This window comes from Typopeltis vanoorti, chromosome 19 (assembly GCF_054136105.1).
Source record: "Typopeltis vanoorti isolate ZY-2024b chromosome 19, IOZ_Tvanoo_1.0, whole genome shotgun sequence".
Classification (NCBI taxonomy): Eukaryota; Metazoa; Arthropoda; class Arachnida; order Uropygi; family Thelyphonidae; genus Typopeltis; species Typopeltis vanoorti.
This window is the reverse complement of record NC_143567.1, coordinates 78,715,984-78,738,150: the sequence shown is the minus strand read 5'-3', so window position 1 is coordinate 78,738,150 and position 22,167 is coordinate 78,715,984. Positions and strand designations below refer to the sequence as shown.

Genomic DNA, 22,167 nt, shown 5'->3' with positions numbered 1-22,167 from the left:
AGCTATAACCTCCCAGACTGTCATTCTGCTGTGATCAAATTCTGGCACTCACGAGATGCTATACGCACGCACGCACTCACCCAACAATGTGGCCAACGAAGGAACAGCTTTGAATACGTTAACTACAACGTTTTCATGTTAAATATGTATAGTCACTTTCCTGTGCTGTTCACAGTTATCTTCAATGTTTAATGTTTTTTCTTTTCTTTTATAATAACACCTGAAGAAGGCTGTAAAAAGCTGAAACTAGTCGTCTGATACTATTAAACCTTTTTCCTTTTCTCTCGGTTTATGTCATTCACTTTTAAAAAATGTTTAACAACCGAGTAAATGAACCTCCATGCATATGTGTGTGTGTGTGTGTGTGTGTGTGTGTGTGTGTGTGTGTGTGTGTGTGTGTGTGTGTGTGTGTGTGTGTGTGTACTCCAGATGATGACCTTAACATGAAGGTTAAAATGTCGGGAAATTAAAGTAATTATTCCTGGCACGGTTGTAGTCTCCATTATTTTACTGAAATGAAGACCGATTAAAGTTGTCTATCACCTAGAGGTCTAATTGGCATTTCCTCCATCTATAGAAGACATGCTTATAAGGCAGAACAATTGACTGGCAAGTCATTTGTTCTGCCTTGAGATGGGAAGGTGGGGTTGATTTGACAATAGGGAAAGTCTATATGTTGTCCATTACCAGACATTAAATACTTATTCATAATAGTAGAAGTAATGGCATTTAAATTTTATCATAATCTACTAGTATCATCAGCTATGGGAATCATAAAAGGACACTAAATTATTAATATCCCCCCCTACATTTCCCTTTTAGAAAATGAAGCATTTGATAATGGAAAAAATTACATGATTGCTGTTTTAAACTTTTCTTTGTTTAAAAATCTTTATAATAAACCACATCCATTGAGATTAGTTAATTGTAGTTATATTTCTTGAACATTTTATGCCATATTTTATTTGCATTTTACAGTGAAACAGCAGTTACAACTTCAAGCCATGTTCCTGCCCCATGTTGGTATACTGTTGCTCACCATGTGCCTTCATGTCGTTTACCAGTAATCCAATATCCAAGTTGCCGTTATCATGGTAACCAGCAACATAATGCCTACCATGATGTCCCAGATCCTTGTATGAGACCTATGGTTAGTTGAATTTTCATTTAACATTAAATGTATCTAGTCAGAAAATGAAAAGTGATAAATAAGAAAAAAAATGATATTTTTTGTGAAGTACGTAATGTATTAATCTGTTTATTCTGTTATCAGTAGACTTTTTCACTTGAAAGATTAATTTTGGAGCTATGGTTTCAGCTGAAGGCACAGAACCATAAAAGCAAATCCCCCCCCCACACACACCAGCATCATCATCAATTTCATGATATTTACTCTCAAGCAAGGGTTGTTCAGGATGCCATGATAGTAATACATGATTAAGTTTGCATTATTATTAATCTCCTGTCAATAATTTTCCTCCAAATTAGTGTATTATTTGCAGGCGTAGACTTCTGTGGCCAATTGGTTCAAAAGATATATTTCGGTGATTACATCACATTTAATGAACAAACACAACATAAAAGTAGCCTTCCTTCCTATGGAAAAAAATCTCAAGATTCCTACATCCACCAAAACCACCTCATCATCCTCTTAAAAAACCAGGAGTCTACAAAATCCATTGCTCTTGCGGGATTTGCTACGTAGAACAGAAAGGAAGATCTGGAGAAATATGCATGACCGAACACCAAAAAGACATACAATACAAAACAGAACAAAAAACGGGTCTTGCTTTCCATACCACTTCCATTGGACACGATGTACTCTGGCAAAAAACGACGATGTCATACATAGAAAACAACAGTTATATAAGAAAATTTAAAGAAGCTGCTAATATGCTAAAAAACCCAACCCAATGCAATAAAAATCAAGGTTGAATTCTACATCAAGTGTGGTCAGCTCTAATAAAAAATCTACCTCAATCTGAGCTCGGACTGTATGAACGAGAACAAGAACATGTGACATCGTCCAGTATTGTTCAATGTCAATAACGTTATATATCTGCATTCTATTATTTGAGTTTTATGAATAGCCAGACGGTTATGATTTGTATTTATTAATTCTCTTGTTTAAACTCTAAGCTATACTATTTACCCCCTGAAGATGTAAATCCTACGATTTACGAAACTTGTCGGGAACTATTATTTCAGTGTTTTATATAACTGAGTAATAAAAAAATGTGGTGTAATCACCGAAATATATCTTTTGAGTGTATTATTTGTCATCACCTTAATGTTGGCATATCTAACATTTTATTCTGCTTAGGCACTTCTGGCTGAATCAATCAATCTACCCGGACCTTTAGCTGGTCTTTCAGTGGTCTCTTTCCTGTCACCTTGGTATCAAACACCTGTTTTGCTAACCTGTCCTCTCTCTCATTCTGTTTAAGTGACCAATATCATTACTCATATTTGTGAATTTAGAGACACAAAACACACGTGTTGAAAAGATTATTTTACTGATTAATAATAAAATAACTTTATGTTTCAACCCCTGTATTGAGGTCATCTTCAGAAGGATACATATGTATAAGAACAAGCTACATGCTGTTGCACTCTATACAAGTAAATTACATCTATGTTGTTAACTAATCTTTTTTCTTAGCCTGCCCTCTAGTGAAAAAATAAATAAATAAAAATAATAATAATTAAATAAATAAAAAAATAAAATAAAAACTACAATAAACTCTGCTCAAGTCCTCACGTACTAGGATTCTTCTGGATTTGTACAGTACAGGTTGCTATTGAATGTTCAGGAGAAAAAAAAAAAAAAAAAACACTTCACTAAGTCTTCTTGTATTGAGATTTTTCTTCGTGGTTGCTATGAAGGTTGTAGATGGGTCCTCCACATTCTTGGAATTGTTAGACCATCATTTTTATTCAGATTCGGATCATGTTTGAGCATTTCGCATGCGTCCTTGAATTTCCGCTCGAACCAGGTTTTGGTGCGGTGTAGGGACTTGGTACCTTTCCAGTCAATTCTGTGGTATGTTTGGAGTGCATGGTCAGAAAGGCCGGTTTTTCCAAAATGGAGGTATTTTATGTGACGTTTGTGTTCATCCTTTCTGATTGGGATGGTTTGCCCTGTTTCCCCTATGTATGGTATGTTATATGTGCAATCTATTTTGTAAACCCAATCCCCTGCCACACCTAGCCCACCCAGGGGTTTACAAAATAGATTGCACATGTAACATACCATACATAGGGTGAACCATCCCAATCAGAAAGGATGAACACAAACGTCACATAAAATACCTCCATTTTGGAAAAACCGGCCTTTCTGACCACGCACTCCAAACATACCACAGAATTGACTGGAAAGGTACCAAGTCCCTATACCGCACCAAAACCTGGTTCGAGCAGAAATTCAAGGACGCATGCGAAATGCTCAAACATGATCCGAATCTGAATAAAAATGATGGCCTAACAATTCCAAGAATGTGGAGGACCCATCTACAACCTTCATAGCAACCACGAAGAAAAATCTCAATACAAGAAGACTCAGTGAAGTGGTTTTTTTTTCCTTCTTTTTTTTTTTTTTTATCCTGAACATTCAATAGCAACCTGTACTGTACAAATCCAGAAGAATCCTAGTACGTGAGGACTTTAGCAGAGTTTATTGTAGTTTTTATATTATTTTTTTATTATTTTTTTTTATTTAATTTTAAAAAAAAAAAAATTTTTTTTATTTATTTTTATTTTTATTTTTTCACTAGAGGGCAGGCTAAGAAAAAAGATTAGTCAACAACGTAGATGTAATTTACTTGTGTAGAGTGCAACAGCATGTAGCTTGTTCTTATACACATGTATCCTTCTGAGGATGAACTCAATACAGGGGTCAAAACGTAAAGTTATTATTTTATTATTAATCAGTAAAATAATCTTTTCAGCAGGTGTGTTTTGTGTCCCTAAATTCACAAATATGATTGCTGATCACCGTGTAACCTTAAAAGAAAGAATATCATTAGATTAGTTCTGCTCACACATTCTATGAATGCTAACAGTGCCGAGATAGTTTCTAATATCTTCATTTTTAATACTTTTCTGATGCCATCTGTTCATGCCATAAATTTTTCTCAGAACACTCATATTTGTTGTCTCTAGTCTTTGAACAAGCACTTTGTTTCTACCCAACTCTCAGATCCATAGCTTAAAACTGATTTGAACATCTAGTCTTGTGTACATCTAGTTCAGTGTTTCAGCTAATTTCTCTCCTATTCCGTACCTGTGGTATGATGAATAAAAGTGGAAATAATGTGCATCCTTGTCTTACCTTTAATTTTACATCAGACCATTCTTCCTGTGCCTAAATTTCCTTTAGTTCTTACTGTTGACTTACAGCTTAAATATTGACAATGTATTACTTTGTATAATGTTCCATTTACTCCATATAATTGTAGTGTTTTGAAAAGCTCTTCTCCAGAAACCTTGTCATATGTCTTTTCCTGATCTACAAAACTTAAGTACAGATCATTGTCATATTTCCATGATTTCTGAATATTTGTCATAAAGTGAAAATCTGATCTTGACAACCACTGTTTGCCCAAACCCAGATTGTCCTTCTCTAAGTTTCTTTTCTGCAATTTTTCTCAGCTTCTTTTCAAGAATGCTTGTATAAACTTACCTGGAATGCTCACATTCAGGTGTTATTTCTTTCTTTTTTTTATGGATAGGAACTATGAGGGCTCTACTCCAATCATCTGGAATTCAACCTTCTCACCAAGCCCTTTTTATTATGCAGTGTAGCCAAAGTGAAAACTTTTATATCTCTGTTTTTTTTTTTAAATAACGAAACCTGTGGTGCATTCATAATTAGAAGAAACACACATATAAACCACAGTGAAAATTATTTAATTGTAAATATTTCATCCTAAGTATCTTAGGACATCATCAGTACAGTATTTAAACAAAAATTAGGAATAACATACAGTTAGGGCGCATGATTACAATAGAATTTCATGAAAATGTGCATAACGTGCTAAAGTAGTAAAACAAAACAAAAAAAAAAACGTTAATTATTTAACACAGTTTTGTATGATAATTTCCCATACTTTAGGAATAGTAAGAACGTCGTTGCGGTTTAGGTTTGGTCTGTGTAGTAGGGCTTCAGAACTTTCTTTGTATAAACGTTCATGTTTAAATAAAGATCTATGTAAAAGTTTAGCCTTTTCCCAATGGATCCTATGGTTTGGATTTTCAATTCCGTGTTGAGAGAGGCCAGATTTCTGCGGTTTAAGAAGACGAATGTGGTCTTGATGTTCCGAGATGCGTTTCTGAACAGACCTACCTGTCTGTCCAAAGTAAGATAATTTGCATGAGCATGGAATCTCATAAACACCAGGTAACATCAAGGGTGAGGATTTGTCCTTAGGAGAAGGTAATAAGTTGTAAATTTGGTTGATAGGTTTGTAAGTAGTGGCAAAATTGTATTTCTTCATAATTTTAGAAAGACGTTCTGAGATGCCTTTAACGTAAGGTATGGGAATCCTATGCACTTCTTCCTGTCTGGTTTGATGTATGCAGAAGTGACTGATGATATTTTGAGTTGTTTTGGGATTATATCCATTTAGGATGGCTGTATTTTTTGGATTTACACATCAAAAGAAAAGAAGACGGTTCCATCGCCACTTCCGTCTTTCGCAAGCCCTACATTCTCAGGTCGCTACATTCACAATTCTTCTGCTCATCATCCATCTCAGAAATCTGGCATTATTAAATCACTAGTTTCCAGAGCACACAAATTCTGCTCCTCTGAAGAATCTTTAAACCAGGAATTAGAAGTTATCAAAAATACAGCCATCCTAAATGGATATAATCCCAAAACAACTCAAAAAATCATCAGTCACTTTTGCATACATCAAACCAGACAGGAAGAAGTGCATAGGATTCCCATACCTTACGTTAAAGGCATCTCAGAACGTCTTTCTAAAATTATGAAGAAATACAATTTTGCCACTACTTACAAACCTATCAACCAAATTTACAACTTATTACCTTCTCCTAAGGACAAATTCTCACCCTTGATGTTACCTGGTGTTTATGAGATTCCATGCTCATGCAAATTATCTTACTTTGGACAGACAGGTAGGTCTGTTCAGAAACGCATCTCGGAACATCAAGACCACATTCGTCTTCTTAAACCGCAGAAATCTGGCCTCTCTCAACACGGAATTGAAAATCCAAACCATAGGATCCATTGGGAAAAGGCTAAACTTTTACATAGATCTTTATTTAAACATGAACGTTTATACAAAGAAAGTTCTGAAGCCCTACTACACAGACCAAACCTAAACCGCAATGATGTTCTTACTATTCCTAAAGTATGGGAGATTATCATACAAAACTGTGTTAAATAATTAACGGTTTTTTTTTTTTTTTTTTTTTTTTTTTTTGTACTACTTTAGCATGTTATGCACGTTTTCATGAGATTCTATTGTAATCATGTGCCCTAACTGTACGTTATTCCTAATTTTTGTTTAAATACTGTACTGATGACCTAAGATACTTAGGATGAAATATTTACAATTAAATAATTTTCACTGTGGTTTATACGTGTGTTTCTTCTAATTTATTTCTCTGCATTTGAACATTTCTGGTTAAAATCATCTACTCCAGCTGCTTTTCCACCTCAAATATTGATATGTACTCCTGTTGGCATTCCTCTTGAAAATTTTTCACTGCTGTTCTGTCACTGCCTGTTATGTTTAACAGTCTTTCAAAGTAAGTACTCCTGATGTCTAGGATATCCTTATCTTCAGTTTTCATGTCACTTTTATCATCTTTGATTCCTTTTACAGTAGTCTTTTCTCCATTTCTAAACTTTTTCAGTATTGTACAGAACATTTTGCCACATTGTGTGACATTTATTTTCTATATTCTTACCAACTTTCCCATGACTTTTGTTTAGCTACTTTTACACATAGCTTAGCTCCTTACATTTTTCTGTGTATTCTTTTAGAGCATGCGCTGTCTTATTTGCTAGGAACTTTCTGTATGCTTTCTTCTTGTCCAGGACTGCTTCTTTAACATATCATGTCCATCATAGTGTTCTTATTTTTCTACCCTTGAACTTTAGCTGAATCAGAATTTGCCACTGAAACTCAAAGATTTAGTTTTTGCTTTCTAACTGTTTTATTTTTGTCCAGTAATGCTTGTATCATTGGTAACAGCCTTCCCAACAGTTTATTTTAATTATTATTATTGTTGTTGTTATTATTAATTTATTTATTTACTAAAAATAAGAGCCAAATAGCTTCACTTCAGCGATCCAATTTTGTGTGAAAATTGACCAGAGATCTTGCGGGAATACACTCACCGCCATACTACGAGTTGCCCTAGCCGAACCTTATAGGAACCACAAATGCTCAAAGTGCCCGTATATTCACTTCCTATTGGTCCATTTTGATAAGGTTTCACTGGTCTGACAGCTGTTTCAAACTGATGTTTTCGTCAGAGATCAAGCAATAATAAAAACCAATGAGTTTGAAACAGCTGTCAGACCAGTGAAACCTTATCAAAATGGACCAATAGGAGGTGACTATATGGGCACTTTGAGCATTTGTGGTTCCTATAAGGTTCGGCTAGGGCAACTCGTAGTATGGCGGTGAGTGTACCCACAAGCTCTCTGGTCAATTTTCACACAAAACTTTTATAGTATCTATATTCGGATTTGAAACGATGTTGGATTTAATCACTTAATTTATATTAATTAATTTATTTTTTGCAAAGCAAGTAATTTACAAAGCATCAGGTTATAAGCTGAACTTTTTTTATATCACCCCCCCTCCTCCAACACACACACACACATACAAGAGGGTGAGGAATCTGGGATGACTCTGACTTACAACTTAAATATAGCCAATTATTGCTTTGTATAATGTTCCATTTATCCCATATTGCAGTGTTTTGAAAAGCTTTTCTCTGGACACCTTGTTGTATGCCTTGTCCAAACAAACAGCCATATTTCCCACCTTAATAAGATGTAGGACCTCTTTTTGCTGTGGTGACTGCAGCAATCCTATGGGGCATACTTTCAACAAGTATACAATAGCGATCATTGGGAATTTTGGACCATTCTTCCTATCCTGGACTGATGTGGAGCAGACATCCCTTGACTGACCTCACTCGACTCCACCCTAGTTGATCCCACAGATGTTTAATAGGGTTGAGATCAGGACTCTGTCAAGGCCAGTCAAGTGTGGTGACGTTCATGACCACAAACCACATAGTTACAGTAGCAGTCTTATGACAGTGCATTGCATTGCTGAAAGTAACAATAGTCAGTTCTATAGAAATTCCACAAAGTAGGAAGTATTGCATTGTCCAGAATATTTAGAGATACCTTCGGAGTTCAGTGTTCGTGGTAGCACAGAGGTCTGAAGCCAAACCAGGAAAAATAGGACCATACCATCACTTTGCCACTTCTGAATTTCATAGTTGGAGTTACTCACGCTGGTAAGAGATGCTCACCAGGCATTTGTCACACTCACAGCTGTCCATCTGCTTGGTAGAGGGTGTAGTGTGGTTTGTCACTCCATAACACAGCTTTCCAAGCTCACACATCCCACTGTACATGCCCTTTATACCATTGAAGACAACACTGCATGTTGGTTCAGTAATGTGGGGCTTGCATTTTGCAGTCCTACCATGGAAATCCATGTTGTACGCCTTGGTTCTGAATGGATTTGTGTTCCATTCAATTCCCAGAACTCTGCATTCAACATGTCAGCTGACGAATGGTTATATATTATCTTTCGTAGCATCCTGTGGTCACATTCAGTGAATGTTGAGTCATCCACTGTGGGTAGCACTTAGTTGGCTCCCTGTGCTTTCCCCCTTAGTATAGTTTCACTGATTATTGACTTGGGATGGCTCAATTTATCAACAGTTTGCTGAACAAAATAGGTTTGTGACATGGCATCCTATCACATGCCTCTTTCAAACTCTGTCAGTTTCCTTCTTGCAGCCGTTTCACCTGGACACACTTGCACTGACTCGGGAGCATCATATTCCAATTACATGTGACTACAAACATGTGAGTTGTTACATAGCACAATGCAACTTATCCTTGGGAGATGTCCATTGACTTCTTTCCAAGTGGTGTGTGTATGACATCAGTGTCATCACACATCACATGCAGATAAGTGCTTAAGGAAGGAGAAGGGACTTTGTGATGATTTTCTTGAAGTTTAGAGTATGTAATATTTAGGGTAAACAGTTTAATGTAGACTGTTTCAAGAACAGAGATAGATGAAGGAGGGGGGGGGGGGAATTAGAGGTTGGTTCAGTAGGTTTGAAGATAAACATTAAATGAATGCTAACTAGGACCTGCTTATGTTTTTACAGAATTAAAGAAAATTGGCAGAATGATGTTGTCAGTACATTGCCATTAAAAATACATATAAAACAGACATGAAGAAAGAATAACTATGAGAAAGTGGAATAAGTCTGTGACACACACAGAGAGAGAGAGAGAGAGAAAGAGAAGTTATCTGTTAAGAGGATTACAAATCAGGTTCACACATTATAGCTATTTAGGAAAAATCTTTAATGTGGTTTGCATATTACAGTTGAAGTAGATAACAAGTATAAGGAAGTTATTTTAATATATATATATATATATATATATATATATCTTCTTCCATATATATATATATATATATATATATATATGTGGACGATATATTCCTCATATGGGAGCATGATACTGAGAATCTTCACAAGTTTCTCGACCACTTAAACAACCGCCATCAAGATATAAAATTGACTATGGAGATTGAAGAAAATAGTTCCATCTGCTTCCTAGATGTTAAACTCACCAAGACGCCTGAATCAATTAAAGTCTCTATTTTTAGAAAGCCAACACACACAGACAGATATTTGCATGCGTCCTCCCATCACCATCCAGCGCAAAAGTTGGGTATTATATCAACTCTAGCGAATTGTGCAAGATCTGTACTGTCAGATGAAGAAGAACTGAAAAAGGAACTACAAAATCTTAAATGGACCTTTAAAAACATGGCTACTCTCTAAAAAGTATTAACAACCAATTATCCCGACGTCAACGTAACAACGTAGAGACACAGGACGACTCCAAAGGTCATATCGTCTTGCCATATATCAGCACACTATCCAAAAAGCTGAGCAGAATTCTAAAGAAGTTTAACATAAAAACGTGCTTCTCGACTCTGCCAAAAATAATATCACGCTTCAAGAACTATAAACAACCTCACAACCTTCTACAATTCCCAGGTGTATACAAGGTCACTTGTGAATGCGGAAAGCCTTACTATGGGCAGACAGAGAAATCTATCTTACTACATCTCGAAGAGCATCAGAGAGACATTGCTTATAAGAGAACCAGAGCAACTGCTCTGTCGGGCCATGTCCTGCTTTCAATAAACACGAACAACGAAGGCCACCAACATGAAATAAATTGGACATTGACTTCAAACCTACACGTCTGCCATGATGAAATAGAGCGCCGCATTGTCGAGTCAAGGGAAATCACCTTAGACCCTTTGCATTTGAATAATAATCTTAGCTATAATTTGGCTGACTCTTTCAACTCTATTATTAGATACTGGAGATCGCGTGATTCCACACACGCACAGGTGCACAACAATAGAACATTAACTCGGACTGTAGTTCAAGCTCATAACTGTAATTTACAGTCGAATATTATGACTTTGTAATTGTATAGCTTTGGAGTGTGTCAATGTTAATTTAAGTGTCTTTTATTATCTTTTCTATGTTCTTATCGCCTGAAGAAGTCATTTTTGACGAAACATGTTGCGTTTTTTTCAAATAAATGTCATTGTGTTATAATTCTCGGGTTTAAGTCAGTTAATTTAGAAAAATGAATATATATATATATATATATATATATATATATGGAAGAAGAGAGAAATTAGCCCAAGATACAATTGTTTAAGTCAACTTTATCTGAGAATTGCTTGAGGATCAAACATACACAAACATAGCATTTCATGTAATGCTTCATATCATTGCCTAATTTTTTAATATCAATAAACTACTTCGTATTCTGTTTATAATTTGCATGTTGTTGCTCTTCTGTTTCACTTTGCAATGTGTAATAACTAACTCATACATCATGCTTATTGAGTATGCATTTATTATTATTGCACAGAAACCTCCACAGAGTCTGAAGACTTGATCACCAAAGATTCACACAATACCTATCGCACCTCTGTACTCACAGTAGACAATGGCAACCCATTTCCTTTAGTCACTGTTTTCCAAGTGAAAAATTAGTATTAGTCCTGACATCCTTGCTAACCACCCTCTAGCCAAGTGCTGAAATCCTCTAAAACTCTAAGTAACTTCAGTGCTTCCGTCCTATCCACTCTTTTATGCCTATCAACCAACTTTTTTGATCCACAAATTCTCAGTTTATCCTCATAGGGGGAATTCCACAGATAACTTCCATCTTGATTACTTGCCTCTGGATCCACTAAACTGTTTCCTCATTCCCAGAAAAACTAAGTGACCAGATCTCAGCACAGCAATCCAGATGTTACCATATCATCATCATCATCATCAAATTCCTGCCGTGTACCCTCAAGGAGTGTACAAGATATGATAGTACTACATGAAAAATTTACATCATTACTAACTTCCTATCTACAATTTTCCTCCAAATCAGTCTGTTACTTGTCAAGACTCCAACATTATCAGATCTTACATTTCTATCGTCTAAGGCACTTTTGTACCGTATCAATCCACCTATTTCTTGGTCTTCCTCTGGGTCGTTTTCCTGCCAACCTGGCAGAGAACACTTGTTTTGCTAATCTTTCCTCGCCCATTCTGTTCAAGTGACCATACCACCTGAGATTAGCTCTGCTAACGCATTCCTGGATGCTGACAATATCAAGTACTTTCCTAATATCTTCGTTTTTAATATGATCTTGCCATTGATGCCATATGTTCATGCCTCGAATCTTTCTCAGGACTCTCATATCTACGGTCTCTAGTCTTTGGTCAAGGGTTTTACTTCTGACCCAGCTCCTGATCCATAAGTTAAAACTGGTTTGAACACTATCTTGTATAGCTAATTTAGTGTTCTGACTAATTTCTCTCTTATTTCATATGAATTTATTCAATTGACTTCCTGCCATACCAGCTTTGTTGATCCTGTTGTCTATTTCTATATTTAATTTACCATCTTCACTAAAAATTGTGCCTAAGTAGCTGAAATGCTTTACTTGTTCCACAGGTTCTCCATTCACAACACAGTTGACATTTTCAATGATTCTGCCTATTTTCATTGTCTTTGTCTTTTTATTGCTGACCTTCATACCATATCTATTACAACAGATATTCAATTTAGTCAGTAAATCTTGCAGACTAGTAACAGATTTATTTAGAAGTATAACATCGTCCACATAAAGCAAATAGCTGACATTAACATCTCCAATTTTGTTATCATGTTTAATACCACTTTCCTTCATAATGTGATCCATATAGATAATGAATAACAGAGGGGATAATGTACATCCTTGTCTGACACCAGATTTAACATTAAACCATCTTCCTGTACTTCCTTCAATTCTAACTGCTGACTTACAACTCAAATGAAGACATCATATTACTCAGTTATACCATTGACATCATATAACTGTATCATATTGAATAACTTCTCTCTTGGCACCTTGTCATATGCCTTTTCCAAATCGACAAAACTTAATACAGATCTTTGTTATATTGCCATGATTTCTCCACTATTGGTCGTAAAATGAAGATCTGATCCTGACAGCCTCTATTTGACCTCAATCCAGCTTGTTCTTCACCAAGCTTTTCTTCCACAATTGTGCTCAACCGTTTCTCAAGTATACTTGCATATATCTTACCAGGAACACTCAATAGGGAAATACCGCTGTAATTCTCACATTCAGTTTTATTTCCCTTTTTATATATGGGTACTATGAGAGCTCTACTCCAATCATTGGGAATTCGTCCCTCTGTCCAGGCATTCTGAACTATGCAGTGCAGCCACTGTAAGACTTTTATACCACCATACTTCAGCATTTCTGGTCGAATATCATCTACTCTTGCTGCCTTTCCACATTTCAAGCCTTTGATGGCTTTTTCTACTTCAAGTATGGATATGTATTCCTGACTGCATGCCTGGTCAGTGTTTTTTACCACTGTGCTGTCCTCACTGCTTGTTTCATTTAGCAGTTTTTCCAAGTATTTACTCCATACTTCAAGGATATCTTTTTCTCCTGTTTTCATGTCACCTTTATCATCTCTGAATCCTTTTACAGCACTCTTTCCTCTATTCCTAAGCTTCTTCAACAACCTCCTTAATATTTTGACACCTTCTTGATATTTATTTTCTCTGTTCTTGCCAAAATCCTCCCATGACTTTTGTTTAGCTAGTTTTACACTGTGTTTAGCTTTCTTACATTTGTCTCTGTATTCTCTAAGGGCACAAGCTGACTTATTTGCCAGATATGCTTTCTTCTTTTCCTTCACTGCCTCTTTAACTTCCTGTGTCCACCATGGAGTTCTAATTTTTCTATCCTCGCAGACAACCTCACCACATGCCTCTTTGACTTAATCAATCAGGGTTTTCTTCAAGGTATGCCACTGAATCTCCATCGTTTGGTTCCTGTTTTTAAAGTCTTTCATTTTTTCTTCAATAATCTTTGTGTATTTTAGTCTACAGTTCACATCTGAGAGCTGCTCAGCTTTTATTCACTTTAAAACTTTCTTACATGTTATTCTTTTCAATATGAAATTCAATTTTATCCTTCCCAAGACTAAATAGTGATCACTTCCAATTTCAAATCCTCTGTACACTCTGGTGTCCTGCACCAGGGAGAAAACATCACTATCAACAATAACATAGTCAATGAGACTTTTCTTGTAATTTGTGCACATTTTTATGTTGGAACATGGTGTTAGTAATAACCAGTCCATGTCCTGAGCAAAAATCCAACAGATATTTGCCATTAATATTAGCTTTGCTGTTTTCTCCAAATTTTCCGAAAATATTTTTGTATGTCTGACAATCATTTCCTACTCTGCTATTTAGATCCCCAACAAGGACCAACTTTTTCTTTTTCATTGTGTCAGTTGCTTTTTCTAAAGCCTCAAAAAATTCCTCCACTTTTCCTTAGTAGAACCTTCTGTGAAGATTATTAGAAGAAGATTAGCCTCATATTTAGTGTTGAATACAATGGCTACTCCTTCTTTTCCTTGATTGTCATTGCCTGAATATAACATTTTGTATTTATTGCTCAGAAAGATCTCACCAGTTTTTGTCTTTTTTGTTTTAGTCACCCCTATTATGTCGATCTGGTACTTATCTAATTTCTCAGCTATCTCCATTTCTTTGCCATTCAGGCTTCTTATGTTGATAGTACCAATCTTTAACTCTGGTGTTGAGTTGGGGCATGTTTTCAGATCATATCAAAGCTTTATAAATAGGAATGATAACTTTCTTGTCTTTTGCATGTTAGTGTGTTCTTCAATAACCAAGTTAATAGCTGTGCAATATGCCTTGTGACTTCAACTCCCTAGCCACCACACACCACCAAATCCTAGTTTCATCAATTTCCTGGGGTATAGTTCCATCAGTGTGGTACACAGCTTGTGATTTTTTATCTTGCAAGCTCTCTGCATCACCTTTGAGGAACTATTTAGCTACCCAGTTTTGCATCATCTGCAAACAGCTGAATATTTTTTTTCTGATCATTTCTTTTATCATTTGTGTACAAACCCAACAGCAGTAGTCCATGCACAGAGCCTTACAAACACTGCTAGTAACATGCTTTTCACCACTAGCCACTCTCATATCCATATCACCAACTTCATATCCATCCCTAGTTGTTTTCTAGTTTGTGCAAGAGAGTTCTGTGTGGTATCCTGTCGTACAAAATCCAACTTAATCAGCATTATCTTTGTCATTCCCTTTATCCAACTGAGCCATCACTCGGCCACATTGTAAAAGAATGAGTAAATTACTATAGCATCTTTACTTACACTTTACAAAACCATACCCCCCCCCCCGAGTATCATATTCTTTTTCAGTACCTTTACCACCACTCCCAAGATACTAATTAATCTATAATTTGCAGCTTGGTCCTCCTTTATGCACTAGAGCTTTTTCGTACTCTTTCTGCTCCATTGGAACTTTGCCAAAGCTGAGATCTAAATTAACCAGCCTTATTCAGAGGCAATGCCAGTTTCTTTGCAGATTTTCATAATGCTTGAGCTGATAACCCAACTTGGATGATAGATCCGTAGTCATTCTTCCTTTTACATGTGGCATAGCAAAAGAACATTTTGGGATTTTCTTTGGCCTGCTCAGCTTATTTCTTCTCGTAATCTGATTTTTCCTTCTTTCCTTACCATGCTAGTCACCTTTCTGCTTTATTCTCTCATCACCTTGCTAGTCCCTTTCTCTTTATATACCTGCCACACACACACACACACACACACACACAAATTTTATTTTACTTTTTTTGAAGCTCCTTAATGATATTACCGATCCATTTAACTCTTACCTGATTTATCCTCCTGACCTTGAGTATACAGTCAGATATTCCTTCCTTCACATATCCTTGGCTATCTTCCATGTACTACTAACATCCTTTTGCATATTCTTATGACATGGCATTATTTCAAGCTGCCGCCTAAGCTTGTCAAAATCACCTGCTCTGTAGTTTCACATATACTCCATCATCCTCATCAAATTCCTGATATGTACATCAGGGAGGGTACACAATAATTATGGTAGTGCTACATGAAAAAGTTACACCATTGCTAACTTCCAATTAACAATTTTCCTCCAAATTAATCTGTTATCTATCAAGATTCCAATATTATCAAATCTTATATTTCTGTTATTTAAGGTGCTTTTTACTATATCAGTCTATCTACATCTTGGTCTTCCTCTGGCTCTTTTTCCTGCCAACTTGGCAAAAAAAAAAAAAAAAAAACTTGTTTTGCTTTCCTTTCTGTCATTCTGTTTAAGTGACCATACCATCTGAGATTATCTCTACTAACACGTTTCTGAATCCTAACAATGCAAGTTCTTTCCTAATATCATAATTTTTAATGTGATACTGACCAAGTGCTGTATTTCTGACCCAGTTTTCAGATCCATAAGTTAAAATTGGTTTGAACACTGTCTTGTATACCTTTAATTTAGTGTTTTGACTAATTTCTTTTTATTACATATAAATTTATTCAGCTGACTTCCTACCATATCAGATTTACTAATTCTGTTCTCTATTTCCATATTTAATTTACCATCATCACTAAAAATTGTATCTAAATAGCTGAAAGGGATGCTTAAGGGTCAAGGTTGGATAACTGGGAGGAGACCACATGGCCTTTTGCAGAATGTAGAGAACTGCCCAGGGCTTCTGACCTGATATCCACTCCTCACCCTCTTGTGGTGAGGAGTTGAATACTCTGTTGAATATCTACCTGAATACTGAATGAATGATACTGAACCAACAAATTGTATTCTTATTGGCTTAAACCATAACTCAAAATGATGGTACAACATGATGAAATTTTACGTCAGCTTGGGCTTGTGTATCTGGGCAATGCCTAGATACAAGGCCCCCTATTGTTTTTGTCAGGAAACTAGGACAAACACCAAAAACTCAGCTACTGGAACAAACCCAAACCATAATTCATCATTGAGAGATATCAATATTGGCACTATAAGAAGCATCAATCGAAAAGAAATGGAACTAGAAAAAGAACTGAATAAGTACCAGATTGACATAATAGGTGTTACTGAAACAAAGAAGGCAAAAACAGGTGAGATCTTTCTAAGCAAATTACAAGATGTTGTATTCAGGAAATAACAATCAGGGAAAATAAGGAGTAGCTATAATATTAAACACTAAATATGAAGATAATCTTCTTGGATGACAGGCAATATAACATAGGTAGGAAATGATTACCAGACATATAAGAATGTTTTGGGAAAATTTAGAGAAAAAAGCAAAGCTGATAATGGTAATTACCTGCTAGATTCTGCTCAGGACATGGACTTGTTATTACTAACACCATGTTCCAAACATAAAAATGTGCACAAATTCACACGAAGAAAAGATGGAAGGAATAAGAAAATCTCATTGACAAAGATGTTTTCTACCAGGTTCAGGACACACGAGTATACAGAGGATTTGAAATAGAAAGTTATCATCATTTATTGTTGAACAGGATAAAATTGAACTTCCTATTGAAAAGAAGGGTGTGTAAGAAAGTTTTGAAATGAATCAAAGTCCAACAGGTATCAGATTTGAACTGTTGAAAGTTTATTTTTCACTTGGTTAGACTATAATAAATTTAGTTTAATCCTTTATCCAAGTGTGAGCAAACAAAGTTTGTGCCTGAAAATATCTTCAGGACTGGGGTAAGGTAGTATACAACACCTTACCCCAGTCCTGAAGATATTTTCAGGCGCAAACTTTGTTTGCTCACACTTGGATAAAGGATTAAACTAAATTTATTATTTAACTGTCAACTCAAATACACAAACATTATTCAAGAAAAACTGGAATAGTATGAAAACAAGAACCAAATCTTGGAAATTTAGTGGCAAACTCTAAACAAAACTTTGAATTGATTCAGCCAGAGAGAAATGGGATTGAGGTTGTCTGTAAGGATAGAAAAATCAGATCTCCATGGTGGACTCGGGAAGTTAAAAAGGCAGTCAAGGAAAAGAAGAAAGTATATACGAAGTTCCTGGCAAGTAAGTGAGCTTGTGCTCTTAGAGAATAAAGAGAAAAATGTAAAAAAGCAAAGTACTGTGTAAAACTAGTTACACAAAATTTATGCAAAGACTTTGGTAAGAGGACAGAAAATAAATATCAGGAAGGTGGCAAAACATTCTTGAGGCTGTTGAAAAACCTCAGAAATGGAATAAAGAGTACTGTAAAAGGAATTAGAGATGATAAAAGGACGTGAAAATTGAGGATAAAGATATTTTTGATGTCTGGTGTAATTACTTTGAAAGATTGCTAAATGAAACAAGCAATGACAGCATGGTAGTAGAAAACACTCAACAGGAACACCATCTGGAATATATATCTGCACTTGAAGTAGAAAAAGCTATCACAAACCTGAAATGTGAAACGGTAGCTGAAGTAGATGATGTTGGACCAGAAATGCTAAAAATATGGAGATATAAAAGTGTTACAGTGGCTATATGTATAATTCAGAAAGCCTGGTCAGAAGGTCGAATTCCCAATGTTTGGAGTAGAGCTCTCATAGTATCCATCTATAAAAAAGGGAATAAAATGAAATGTGAGAATTACAGAGGAATTTCTTTACTAAATGTTCCATTTAAGATTTATGCAAACATACTTGAAAAAAAGGTTGAGAAAGATTGCGGAAGAGAAACTTGGAAAACATTAGCTGGGTTCACGCCAAGTAGAGATTGTCAGGATCAGATTTTTACTTTAAGACAAATAGTTGGGGTGCTTAAGGGTCAAAGCTGTATAACTGAGAGGAGACCTCCACATAGCCTTTAAAGGAATGCGGAGAACCGACCAGTGCTTCTGACCTAATGTCCAATCCTCACCTTCTCGTGTTGCACCCAACAGGGTGCAACACGAGGGTACTGAACCTGGATGCTGAACGAATGCGGATGGGCTGGCAATTTGGGATTTAGCCAACCAAATTGTATTCTTATTGGTTTAAACCAATATACAAAATGATGGTACAGCATGACAAAATTTCATGCCGGCTGGAGCGTCACCCGGTTAAACAAGGCCCCCTTTGTTTTTGCCAGGGAACAGCGAAAAGTCAGCTACTGGAACAAATCTGAAGGCACACTCCAACTCAACATCACCAGAGATAAAGATTGGTACTATCAACATAAGAAGCCTGAATGGCAAAGAAATGGAGCTAGCTGACGAACTAGATAAGTACCAGATCGACCTAATAGGGGTGACTGAAACAAAAAAGACAAAAACGGGTTAGATCTTTCTGAGCAATAAATACAATGTTATATTCAGGCAATGACAATCAAGGAAAAGAAGGAGTAGCCATAGTATTCAACACTAAATATGAGGCTCATCTTCTTGAATGGCAGGCAGTGTCAAGTAGAGTGATGTGGGCAAATATCAGAATGGGGGAACTGGACAATGAGACTTATTTGTGCCTATGGTCCCACAGAAGGCTCTACTAAGATAGAAATGGAGGAATTTTTTGAGGCTCTAGAGAAAGCTATTGACACAATGAAAAGGGAAAAGTTGGTCCTAGTTGGGGATCTAAATAGCAGAGTAGGAAGTGATTGTCAGACATACAAAATTGTTTTGGGAAAATGTGGAGAAAAGAGCAAAGCTAATAATAATGTCAAATATTTGTTGGATTTCTGCTCAGGACATGGACTGGTTATTACTAACACCATGCTCAAACATGAAAATGTGCACAAATTCACATGGAGAGAAGAGGCAAGAAATAAGAAAAGTCTCATTGACTATGTTATTGTTGTTAGTGATGTTTTCTCCTGGTGCAGGACACCAGAGTGTACAGAGGATTTGAAATTGGAAGCGATCACTATTTAGTCTTGAGCAGGATAAAGTTGAATTCAGAAAGCATAGTAGTAGAAAACACTCAACAGGAACACCATCTGGAATACAAATGTAAGAAAGCTAAACACTGTGTAAAACTAGCTAAACAAAAGTCATGGGAGGACTTTGGCAAGAACATAGAAAATAAATATCAAGAAGGTGGTAAGATATTCTGGAGGTTGTTGAAGAAGCTTAGAAATGGAAGAAAGAGTGCTGTAAAAGGAGTTAGAGATGATAAAGGTGAGTGACATGAAAATGGGAGAAAAAGATATCCTTGAAGTATGGAGTAATTACTTCGAAAAATTGCTAAATGAAACAAGAAGTGATAGCACAGTGGTAAAAAAACTCTCAACAGGCACACACACACACACAGTCAGGAATACATATCCATACTTGAAGTAGAAAAAGACATCAAAGGCTTGAAATGTGGAAAGGTAGCAGGAGTAAATGATATTCGACCAGAAATGCTGAAGTATGGTGGTATAAAACTCTTACAGTGGCTACACTGCATAGTTCAGAAGGCCTGGACCGAAGGACGAATTCCTGATGATTGGAGTAGAGCTCTTATAGTATACCCATATATAAAAAGAGAAATAAAACTGAATGTGAGAATTACAGAGGTATTTCATTACTGAGTGTTCCGGGCAAGATTTATGCCAGTATACTTGAGAAACGGTTGAGAAGAATTGTGGAAGAAAAGCTTCTTCCACAATTCTCTATTTGGATTCAGGCCAAATAGAGGCTGTCAGGATCAGATCTTTCTTCACTTTACGACAATTAGTTGAGAAATCATGGGAATGTAGCAAAGATCTGTATTTAAGTTTTGTCGATCTGGAAAAGGCATACAACAAGGTGCCCAGTGAAATTGTTTTCCAAACACTACAATTATATGGGATGAATGGAACATTATGCATAGCAATATATAGTCTATATTTACGTTGTCAGTCAGCAGTTAAAATTGAAGAAAATACAGTAAGATTGTTTGAGGTAAAATCATGGATAAAACAAAGATGCACATTATCTCCACTCTTATTGATTATTTAAATGGATCACCTTATGAAAGTGGAATCAAGCCTGATATTAGAATTGGGGATGTCATACTTAGCTCCTTGCTTTATGAAGATGATGAAGATGATTTCTCCTAAACACATCTACTTCAAGACTCCAGGATTAACTAACTAAATTGAATAACAGCTGTAACAAATTTAACATGAAAATGAGCAGTAAAAAGACCAAAATTATGAAAATAAGCAGGAGCATAGAAAACTTCAGCTACATTCTGTATAGAGATTTATTGAACAAGTAAAATATTTCAGCTATTTAGGCACAGTTTTTAGTGAAGATGGCAGGTTAAATCTGATATAGACCACAGAATAAGCAAAGCTGGTATGGTGTGAGTAGCTTGTTGAATAAATTTATATGGAATGAGAGAGAAATTATCCAAACCACCAAACTAGCAATATACAAGACAAGTTATGGATCTGAGAGTTGGGTTAGAAATAAATTACTATTACTATTACATAACACCTCCAGGGAGTCCAGAGACTCATCGATGGGAGGGCCTTCTCCAATCCACCAAGTACAACGAACTGCAACTACACCAGTGCCATCTGCTACTGCACTCCACCACCACTAGCATTATTACATAAAATCACAAACATCCATTTCCACTGCAGGATTTGAACCCACAGCCTTTTGACTGGAGAGTGGATATGTTACTGCTAAAGCTCGAAAGCCGTTAATGTGCACATTACCTAGCTAATCTGCAGATTAACTGATTTGCTCCGTTAACGTGCGGAATCAAGAGTTTTCCGCATTTTACGTAGGTAATGTGCACATTAACGGCTTCCGTATTGTTAAAGTTCAAAAGTTTGTTTCTCTCATTTCCTTTCCCTACTCCGTCTCCCTCCACTTTTAGTTTCGTTTCGCCAGTGTCTTGTTGTCGCCGGTTGTTTTTATTTCTCATAATTTGCGTCGGCTGCTAGTGCGTAGCATAGCTAATTCTGTTTTTAAATTTGTTTCTGCCTGTTAGCGTGTGAATTTGTGTCGTGATTTTTTTAAAGCAGATAAATTTAGCTCCTATTATGCAAGCAAGCACCGAATTGGTGAGTAAAATGAAGAAAAGATTCTTCACAAATCTCTTTAGCGAAGATTCAAAATATAATAGTGTTTTAATGACAAAACAAAAGTATGATTCCATAACTGAAGATGTAAAGCGAATAAAAGTTTCCAAGAAGAAAGAATCATCTCGAGATTATCGAATAATTCAAAGGTATGATGTGTTAACTGTACAAGGCTGTGAAAAACTCATTGAGCCGTTGTCAGATGCACGAGAAAGTGTGAAAAAGTTTGTCCATGCCGAAGAATTGTTTGACATATTGTATTCTACTCATTTGTCAATTGGCCACGGTGGAAGAGACAGAATGATCAAGCAATTAAATACACTTTATAAAAACATAACCCAATCCCAAATAAAAATGTTTTTGGATTTATGCGAACCTTGTCAACAAAAACAAAAAAGTGTGAAAAAAGGGATTGTTGT

General features: G+C 36.0%; 1 protein-coding gene across 2 annotated transcripts in view; it reads left to right on the top strand.

The window, feature by feature from the left end:
- The window catches only part of LOC150096278 (uncharacterized), a 269,156-nt gene that overhangs the window by 89,497 nt on the left and 157,492 nt on the right, over positions 1–22,167 (top strand). For both annotated transcript variants that reach the window (XM_090409235.1, XM_090409234.1), the window contains exon 5: positions 979–1,150. In XM_090409235.1, coding sequence (XP_090265361.1) covers positions 979–1,150 — 172 coding nt within the window. The remainder of the gene's footprint in view (positions 1–978; positions 1,151–22,167) is intronic.